Below are 10524 nucleotides of genomic sequence, written 5' to 3'. Positions count from 1 at the left end.
GTGGAAATGTGAGTCGGTACAACTTCTATGGAGAACCGTTTGGAGGTTCCTCAAAAACTAAAACTAGAGCTACCATAGGATCCAGCAACCCCAATGCTGGGTACATACCCAGAAGAAAGCAAATCAGTATATTGAAGGGATACCTGTACTCCCATGTTCCTTCTAGCACTGTTCACAATAGCCAAGATTGGAAAGCAACCTAGTTAGTGTCCATCAACAAACGAATGGATAAAGAAAAAGTGGTGCACATACGCGGTGGAGCACTCTTCAGCCATAAAAGACAGTGAGAGCCTATCATTTGCAATAGCACGGATGGAACTGGCAGTCATTAAGTGAAATTAGGTAAAGACTAACAAACAACCATGACATGTTCTCTCTTATTTGTGGGAGCTAAAAAGTAAACAGTCAAACTCATGGAGATACAGAGTAGAAGGATGGTTACTAGAGGCTGGGAAGGCACAGGGCGAGAGAGGTGGGGATGGTTAATGGGTAAAAAAGGTAATTAGAAAGAATGAATAAAACCGAGTATTTGTAGTATTTGACAGCAACAGAATGCCTATAGTCAATAATAATTTAATTGTACATTAAAAAACTAAAGAGTATAATTGGATGGTTTGTAACACAAAGGAAAAAGGTTGGAGGTGATGGACACCCCATTTACCATGCTGTGATTATCATGCACTGCAGGCCTGTATGGATGTCACATATCCTATTAACATATACACCTACCGTGTGCCCACAAAAATAAACATTAAACTTTTAAAAAATTATGAAAATTGTCACCAAAATTCACAACGATCAATAAACATAAAAAATGTACATGCTATGTCTGAGTTGATGTAAGGCAAGAATGTATTAAGAGAGAAAGAACTGCAAACAAACAACATCCTGAGAGCAAGAAACCAGAGAAATGACAGAAACTCCAGGGAGAAGCCTAGATCTTAAAGAAGCGGGAAACTGAAGGACTGGCACAGATCTCCACAAAACCAGCTGACACCTGTGTTCCAGGAAACAGAATAGAAAAGGGACCCAGGGCTGTCTCGGACAGGTGAGCAGCTAGAGAGGGAGGGAGGGATCTGGGGGACCCAGGAGGGTGGAGGGACCCAGGGCTGGGAGCTGAGGGCGGGGCTGTGCTTCAGCCTCCTCCTCCCACTGCCCCTCCCCCACCCCCAGGAGCCCTTTGTGAGGAAGAGGCCCCAGCTCTGTGATGCAGGCCTGGGCCCCACTCCCTAGACCCAAAGGGGATGCCCAGCCCTCAGTTGCTTGAAGGCGACATTGCACTTCAGATGGAGAAAATGCTCTTTCCTCTGAAGAGCCCTAGTGCCACATGGCTGAGCCCCAGCTCCACTCCCTGGATGACGGATTTCATCCTCACCAGTGTGTGTGGCCTGGTGCTCCTCTACCTGTTACTCTCCTACCTCCACAGTGACCCGCCCTCACCCCCGCCCGGGAGGAAGAGGAGCAGCAGGGAGGTAAGGAGCCCTCAACCCAGGCCCACAAAGATTCTCTCTTCTTTTCCTCCCCTCATTTCCACTTTTCCTAAACAACCAGAGACGCTCCCATGATGGGAAATCTCGTCATCCCTCTAAGGCACAGCAGGGCAGGCAGGGGTGAGAGTGGGCAGAGGATTCCACCCCCAGCTCCCAGACCATCTGTGGGGTGCGCAGGGGGCGTCAGGGCAAAAACCAACACCAGACTCTGTGGCGAGGACCGGGTCAGGAGAGGGGTGAGGTCTCTGTGGGAGGAGAGGCCCCAGCCCTGCCTCATCAACCCCTTCCTGGGACAGGTGCCTGGGGGCCCAGCCTCCTCTGTGTGATCTGGGAGCTGTGCTGAGCCCCCGAGAGCCTCCCACGAGAGCCTGGATTCGCCTGTGGCTGCACCCCGGCCACATGTGCTTTTTCCTCCTTCACCACAACCCCATGGTCCCTGGCCTCCTCTCCATTCTCCTCCGAAGCAGAATCCTACCGGCAGCTCAGAGGCGCCTGCAGACCTGAGCCTGGGTGTGCCTTCAGGGGAGGAGCAGGGACTGGAGACACCAGGGTGGAGTCACACAGAAAACCCCTCCTTACATTTTCCTAAGAAGGAAAACGGAAAACATTTCATTCACGATAAACATGAATAAAAAGTGCACACAGAGCTCCGTGAGCTAGAGGCAGGGAGCCGTGTCCTTCACGAGCACTGCATGTGTGCAGCTGGTCTGGGGAGAGGAGACTGAGAACTGGTCCCAGCCCCTCATCCTTTCTTGCCTCTCAGCCTCAAAGGGAGAGAAGGGGGAGGTCCAGGAGCAGAAAGAAGATCTCAGCTCTGAAAGGTGAGGCTCTGCTGCTCCCCGGGACTCCCCAGAGGTGACAGCATCGCCTGTCCCCGAGGAAGTCATTTGCAGAGGCCTGAGAGGGAAACTCCTGGGAGGGAAATCAGAACCTGGGGCCTCCTCAGATTCCCTGCGGGAAAGAAGCCGGGGACCTGGGACCGGTATTGCCCATAAGGGGGCAGTGTGGGGAAGGGACCAAGGCCTGCTGGGATATGGGCGGAGGTCCGGGAGGCTCCAGGTCCATGTGGACAGCTGTGTACCTCGGCCATGGCTGACTCCTCTTTGAGACCACCCGTTTGCTCTCCCAACAAGATGGTTGTGACACCCATGAAGGGGTGGACGTGGAAGCGCTTTTTGCAAATGACAAAGTGCTGCACAGTGGACACCTTCCTGTCACCATCAGGTCCATGTGGCTTTGGCCACAGATGTGTGGGTTTCAGAATCTAGTTCCCTGTGGTGTCCCCTAAAGAGACATCCACTCAGCCTCCGTGAGGTTCCCAGGCACCGCCCTCTCCACCATAACCCTGTCTCCTGACTTCCAGCTTGCAGAATCCTCCTGAGGGAGCTGGAGGAGACCCGGGACCTGAACCACCTTCTGGAAAGGTGAGGAGCTTCCCCCTTCTCTCCATGTCCTCCTTCCTACCAGGGCCTCTGATGCAACCCTAGGGCCTGCTGGTGATCTGGGAGGGAGAGGTTCTGGGAAGAGGAGAGGAGAGGACTGAAGCCCTGGGGCAGGCTTAGGCAGAACTTTGTGAAGTCAGCAGTGGGGGAGGTGGAGGAGCTGTAGGCCCCAGGTGCCCACCCTTCCTGGCTTCTCGCCTTACACCCCATATTAGGGACTGTGGGGCATCTTACCCCACCTGCCTCTGGCTGCAGCTTGTGCCTCTTGTCTCCTGCAGCCACCTGAGGAAGCTCGCTGGCGAGGGCAGCTCCCATCTGCCCTTAGGTGGAGACCCCCCGGGTGACGTGTGCAAACCAGCGCCTGCTAAGGCCCACCAGCTGCATGGGAAATGCATGCCAGATCTGTCTCCCGCCAGCTTGTCCCCAGCAGCTCCCCCAGCTCCTCTGGCCTCCACCCAGTCACCAGGTCCAATGACCTTCTCAGAGCCTTTTGGACCACACTCAACCCTGAGTGCCTCCGGGCCTCCAGAGCCCTTGCTTCCCCTAAAACACCCTGCATCCCGGCCACATGTGGTTTTTCCTCCTTCACCACAGCCGCATGGTCCCCTGACCTCCTCTCTACCTCCACCCGACTCCAGCCTGGCTGGACTTCCGTGTGGCTCCACAACACGCCCCGTCCCCAAGAGCTCCCCTCTACACAGCCAGGGGCTGCCTTCTCCAACCAGGGTGATCTCTGGCCTTGGGCGCTCCAGCGATCCCATCCAGGAACTCTATTGCTGGAGGGAGGCTGCCACCACCTGGGGCCTCTCCACCTGTTCAGATGGCAAATCCCAGCCACAGCATCTTCCCGACCAGCCCGTAGAGGCTTCCTTCTGGAGAGACCCCACACCCAGGCACGTGGAGGTAGGTGTCTGCACATTCATCCACCCTGACGTGCAGAAGCTGCTGGAGACTCTCATCGCCAAGAGAGCACTGATGAAGATGTGGCAGGAGAAAGAAAGGGAACGGGCTGACCACCCGCAGATGACATCGCTGGGGAAGGAGTGGGACATCACGACTTTAAATCCCTTCTGGAACGTGTCAACTAAACCACAGCAGCTGCCCCGTCCTCAGCAAGTCTCTGACGCCACAGCCGTGGGGGACCACTTGCAGCAGAAATGCAGCCAGCTTTTCTGGGACCTGCCATCTTTCAATAGCGAGTCCCTGGTAGCCACAGCCTGGGTTTCTAGCAAGCCTTCCTCACAGAATGCGCACTCTGTATCATTGGATGAGGCCTCCACTTCTCTTCCAGGTGAACCTGAGGTTGAGGCGTCCTCACAGCTTTCCCAGGCACCACCTTCCTCACAGAATGCGCACTCTGTATCATTGGATAAAGCCTCCACTTCTGTTCCAGGTGAACCTGAGGTTGAGGCGTCCTCACAGCTTTCCCAGGCACTGCCCCAGCCCCACCCCATGGCCCAGCCCCAACCTTTCACTCCAGCCTGGCCCCAGTCCCAGCCGCCGCCTTTGGCTGGGATCCAGACCCAGGCCCACCTCTCATCCGCTGTCCCAAGCCTACCGTGCTCTTCTCCACCCCATATTAGGGACTGTGGGGCATCTTACCCTACAACCCAGGAGAAGACACAGTCTGTCATCCCCGCTGGAAAGGAGAATCTTGAATGGACCTTGAAGAAGCGACCAAAGTGGAAGAGGGTTTTGCCCTCTCTCCTCCAAAAGTCTCCGGCTGTCCTGAACCAGCCCACTGCCCACCTTCCCCAGGAGAGGCCAGCCTCCTGGAGCCCCAAGTCAGCCCCCATCCTTCCCGGGGTTGCCACCAGCCCTGAGCTCCCAGAGCACCGGTGGCAAGGAAGGAGTGCCATCCACCAGGAGCAGTCCTGTGGCCCTCCCAGCAGATTCCGGGCATCTGGGGACCTGCTGCCGCCTGAGGGGGAGTTCCCAGGGAGGCCCCAGAGTCGGGCGGAAGACACGCAGCAGGCCCTCTTGCCCTCCCAGGCTTCTGAATTTGCAGGGAAGGGCAGGAAGGATGTGCAGAAGACCGGGTTCAGGAGCTCCGGAAGGTTCGCTGGGAAAGGGTGCTTACGATCCAAACCGGGGCCAGACCCAAGCTGGGATCGAGGATCAGGAAGGACCTCAGTGAAGTTTCTGGAGGAAGACAAGGAGGAGGCAGAAGGTGACTTATGGAGGCCCTGGAAGTACCAATCAGTAAATTCTGCACCCAGGGACCCAGACAAGAAGCATCTGGAAAACAAGCTGCAAATCCATCTGGCCAGGAAGGTGGGGGAGATCAAAGAGGGCTGGATCCCCGTGCCTGTGCGTCGCTCCTGGCTCATGGTCAAATGTGCTGTTCCCCAGTCTGACGCCCACAGGAAACCCGGGAAGCTGACATCCTGGAGGGGTGGGAAAGCCCACGCAAACACCTCCCAGGAGCTTTCCTTCCTCCAGCCCTGCACCCAGCAGATGCTGGAAGTGCATCTTCTAAGGTTCCGTGTGAGACACAGGTGGGGTCCAGACCTCCAGTCCCTGGAGCCCATAAATGTCCGGTCAAGTGAGGCTCAGGCCCCGCCCTTCCCACAATCCACCTTTCCCCCCTGGGCCTCCTGGGAATCTCGGGACGAGTCTGCAGCCAACCTTCCCATTTTCCTGGGAAAACGTCCTCAGAACGGTCCAGGGGACAACAGAACAAGAAGCAAGTCAGTCCTGACAGTGAGTGGCGCTCTCGCTTCCGCACGACCTGAGCAGGAGGAAGCCCAGAGGCCCCTGAGAGGGTCCCAGTCAGCTGACACCCATGGGCGATCAGAGGCCTTTCCAAGTCGACATGAGGACAGGGGGTCTTCTCAGCCCCCCACATGCAGCCTTGTGGGCAGAACCTGGCAGAGCAGGACTGTCCTGGCATCCGGGAAACCCAAACCCAGACTAGAGGGGAGTATGGGTTCAGAAATGCCTGGGAAGGAGGCAAGGTTTGAGAGTGAGAGCATGTCCCCAGGAGACCTGTGTAGTAGCAGAGACCTGCAAGAGCTCAGCATAGGGTCCCAGTGGGCAAGGGCCGAAGACGCCCTGGAGGCACTGAAGGTGGGGGAGGAGAAGCCCCCCGCTTGGGACGTCACCGTGGGAGCCAGTGTGAGGACAAGTTCAGGAAGCGTTCAGGTGGATCTGAGGAGCACGAGGGCTCTGGGGACCACTGATAACCCCTCAGGGTCTACACTCTGTGCTGCTCAGGATCCAGAGCAGCTGCGCCTGAAAGCGCAGGTGGTCAATGAGATTGCGCTCCTAGTACAGGTGGATTCAGAGGAGCAGCCGCCAGGCCGTGCCTCGGGCGTCCTCCTCCAGGATGGAGCCATAGATCTGTGCCTTCCAGGCCGCCACGTGGACATGCTCCCCACTGCAGACAGGCTGCCCGTTCAGGCCCCTCTGTCCACCCCCCAGAGTGTGTCCAGTAAGAACACGACAGCTTCCCAGGGGCCATGGGCCCTCCTATGGAAGGGAAGGGACAGCCCAGGGCAGCGGGAGCCTGGGAGCCCAAAAGCAAAGGCCGCGCAGAAGAGTCAGAAGACGCTGGGCTCTGTGGACAAGGGCGAGGCCCGCAGGAGACTCAGACCAGGGGAGCAGGGACACAGCTCCAAGGGACTTAGGACCTCTGAAGCCAGTGGGAGGAGCCACTCTGCTCACACCAGGGAAATAGGAGACAAACAAGAAAGGAAATACAACCAGCCTCAGCCGGAGAAGGGAGAGACGCCACCAGAAAGCCACTTCCGGAGAAAGATCGGTCACCATCCACAGGGTCTACACCCCAGGAAAACAGGCGCAGGGTGGGAAGACGTCCTGGAGAAAGGCAAGCCTGGGGCAGATGCTGTCCAGAGCTGGGGGTCTGGCCCAGCAAGGCTGTTTATGGACTGCATGGTTGATGAAACCTGGACCATCAGCAGAGTTGTGGGGCAAATCCTGGTGGACAAACTGGGCCTTCCGTGGGGACGTGGTCCCTCAGAGGTCAGTCACCACAAAGGTGACCTCCACGCCCAGGAGAATGTGCCTTCCTGTGGCCACAGGGGTCACTGCCACCAGGAACATAGCAGAGAGATGAGAGCTCCAGCCTGCAGCCCCAAAGCCACCCCCAGGGGCCACTACTGTCCTGTCAAAAACAGGAACATCAAGGACAGAGACAGCAGATGGGCCCCACCTCCCCGGGAGCCTGTGTCCCCAGCTGGCCCCCACCACCACAGGCCATGAGTGGCAAGCGCCTCGGGTGGCCCGATCCGCGGCCGCTGGAACTGAGGTCTACATGAGGTGTCTTGCCTCCTGAACCAGACCAGGCTTCTTGCACGTCTCCTGGGGGCGACGGGGTTGTACTCAAATAAAACTGACACCTACACGTTAAGCCTGTCCTGCCTGGGTAATCATAGCCATGTGTTCCCGACTTTCACAGAGAAGTTCCCAATACACTTGGTTTCCCTGCAGAGGTGGTGGCTTCTGTCTGTGCCATGCTAGGGCACAGGAAAGGGCTCAGCGTCCGCTCCTTCTGAGTGTGGCTTCCAGAATGGCTGGGCCTGGAGGAGGCTGGCAGGGACGTGGAGGACCCCCTCTTCTCCCTGTCCAGGGAGAAACCGTGTCTGGTTTCCAAGCTGGATCATGACCCAGAGCCTTCAGGATGTGTAAGGACAGCAAACCCTATGGAGACCCCACCAGGTCTGGCTCACTGCATCCCTGTTCTCACTAAGGTAACTTCTGTACTGCTGTAGGGGCTGGGTCTGCAGGGGCCTCACGGCCTGAGGGGCTGGTAGGCTCCCCTGAGGCTGGAGGAGTGATGGATCCCAGCAGCCTCCCTGCCCCGTGGTAGCCTGGGAATGTGGGGGTGTCCTGTACTTGCCCTGGGTCAGAGGCAGGACAGCTTCTTCCCAGATGTCCTGGTGGGGAAAAGGTGACACCCTCCCCAGACCCTTCCCTGCCTGCTGAGTTCCGGGACGGACCTGGGCCCCGCCAGCACTTGGCTCAGCCTTGATAACACCGCTGGGTTTGCGTCTGGTGTCCCCTGCCTCACTCTCCAGAGCAGTCTCCCGGCCACTAGTGTGGGGTGTCTGTTCCAGGAGGCACCCAGGGCTGCTGCCTGCCCCCCTGACGGGACTCTGTGGTCAGGAACCACAGGAGGGGACCTAGGCCCAGGGTGGGAGGTGGGAGAAGAATCAGGGAAGATGAACATAAGTTCGCAAGTGCAGGATCCACAAGCTGCCCACAGCTGTAACCAGAGTCCTCACAGTCCGGTGATCATTACAAGTAAAAGTGGTCAGTGCCACTCCCAGGGCAGAGGGACCCAGAAGGCAAGGGCTGGCCTGGGTGACACAGCACATCTATGGCTCCAAGCCCAGGTGCTGGCAGGGGACACACTGGGCCTCAGAGGATCTGGTCACATGGTTCACAGGGAGAGTCCCCACAGGGCACAGTCCTGGGCTCCTCCTTCCTGGTGCTGGGTCCTTCCTGGCCATCCCCAGGGAAGGCAGGAGCAAAGGCAGGAGCTGGTTCCCCGGAGGGCTCTGCACAGGGGCCTTCTGCCCAGGGAGAGCTCTGCACCTGCAGGGGTAGTGGAGGCTGAGGACAAGGGGACAGGCCTGTACCCAGGCGTGGCGGGACCCATGCTGGAGACCTGTTTGGAAAAGGCCCTGGTGTCACTTTGGGCGCCCAGGCTACTGCTGGAGCCAAGTCCTGTCTGGGGTGGTGACCTGGGCAGCTCCAGTGTGGGCCCAACATCTATGGGACCCCGGATCCTGGGACCTGCAGCAGAGGAGCCCCACAGAGACCCCCATGTATACCCCACACTCAAAGATTCCCATATTCATAGAGATTCCAGAGATTCCCCATAGCGACCCCCACAGACCCCAACAGAGAATCTGACCAAGATCCCCCCATGAAGATACCCCAGAGGGTCCTCCCCACAGAAACCCCTGACAGACTCACACAGAGGCCCTTCAAAACCAACACGGAGACCCCCACGGTGACTCTAACAGAGACCTGCACAGAGAAAATATATCAAGGTCACTTTGCCACCCCCTCAAATCCCAAGCACTGCACTTGGTGAAAACGAGCGGCATCTACCTCATTCCAGCAGCGCCCTCTCCTGGCCGCCCCCTGCCCTCTTCTAGAGCAGATTCCGAGAGAACCGAACAATAGAAAAGCCTCCTCTATCGGACTCAGAGCGACCCCCCGACCCGCTGGCAGACCCTTCCCCAGATCACCCAGGCCCAACCCCCGTGCTGATATAAAGGTGCAAGCGCTCCTGACACAGCGGTGGGAGTTTCTCGGACGCTGTGCTTCGGAGGCCGCCTCAGCCCCTCAGGCCAGGCTCCCCTCACTGCCAAGGGAATCCACCCGCTTGTCTGGGTTGGTCTTGCTCACGGGGTCCTCCTGCGGACCTTGTGCTGGAGCTCATGGAACAGGAAGGATCTCGGCTTGGACACAGCTTCCTCCGAAACCCTTCGACTCCCCTGCGAGGCCAGGCTGCCTGTGCTGGGTTCCCCGCCCTGGCCCTTTCCCCTGTGACAGCCTCTGCAGGCCTGGACCTGTTTCTCCCAGACCCTGAAAGCTTCTGGTGGGCCCGGTGAGGAGGGGGCGCGCCTGACCACACTCCCGGTACCGTCCTCTGTTATAAATTATTTCATAACATCTTAGTTAACGGGCACAGGGATCAGTGCTTCCTTATCTGCCTCATATATAAGTTGCATCACTAAAATCATATTTTCATAAAGGGTCTTAACTCTTTCCAGTAGCCAATATAATGTGTCAAGGAAAATCTGTAAAAATAAAATGGCATTGATAGTTCAAATTTAGTGGTATAAAGAAATTTCCAAATTCAAATTATTCCATCTAAGTTACTTATTTTATAGGTCAAATATGAATATTCTAGTAAGATTTTTAATTCTTCAAAGTAAACTTCTGACGTTTAGAGAATACAAACTACAAAGCAATTTTGCTTTAAAACATTCTTTCTAATGTGCCACAAATTCATTTTAAAAAACTATTACCAAGAGGATATTTTTTAAGTAATTTAAATATACAACTTGCAACAGACACACATGCTGTAAATCCACTCTTATGCAAATGAGGAGCAGCTATATGTTTACCTTAACATCCAAAATGCTGAATCTATACAACAGGTTGCTTATTTACAACCACATGTAAAATAGGGTATTGATAAATAATTCAGCATGCGTATTTGTTCTGTTTGATCATTTTTAAAAATTATTGAAAAGAATTGAAAATCATCCAAAACATCATCTGTTTGAAAGGTGTTAGAAAAGAGAGGGTAGAAAAATAGGACTGCATTCTTATTGCCTAATGGTTTAACCTCAGTTATAAATACACACATATTACACATATCTATGTGTGTATATGTGTGCACATGTCTGTATCCGCATACATACATGTGTGTGTGTTGTAACATCATTCGATTAATATCATCCATTCTATCTTTTGCTGGAATACACTGTTTTTATTATTGTACAGAGCAGGGCACATCACAATTAATCTCTAGACTTGAAGCCCGAGTAACTATTCTCTCTCCAGCAGTTTCTGCCAGTTATTGGGTTTAGAAATTTCCTCCCTGCTCA

At 55.6% G+C, this 10524-nt stretch overlaps 1 protein-coding gene across 1 annotated transcript; it reads left to right on the top strand.

Moving 5' to 3' along the window:
- Window positions 1-1228: 1228 nt before the first annotated feature.
- On the top strand, window positions 1229-7201 carry LOC103219750 (spermatogenesis-associated protein 31E1). The gene is given in 5 exon segments (XM_073022163.1): window positions 1229-1472; window positions 2254-2311; window positions 2854-2914; window positions 3211-4223; window positions 4326-7201. Coding segments are annotated over 5 exon segments (4236 nt in total). The 5' UTR covers window positions 1229-1244.
- The last annotated feature ends 3323 nt before the right edge of the window (window positions 7202-10524 follow it).

Source organism: Chlorocebus sabaeus, chromosome 12 (assembly GCF_047675955.1).
Source record: "Chlorocebus sabaeus isolate Y175 chromosome 12, mChlSab1.0.hap1, whole genome shotgun sequence".
NCBI lineage: Eukaryota > Metazoa > Chordata > Mammalia > Primates > Cercopithecidae > Chlorocebus > Chlorocebus sabaeus.
The sequence above is the reverse complement of the archived record's forward strand: the minus strand, read 5'-3'. Positions and strand labels throughout refer to the sequence as shown.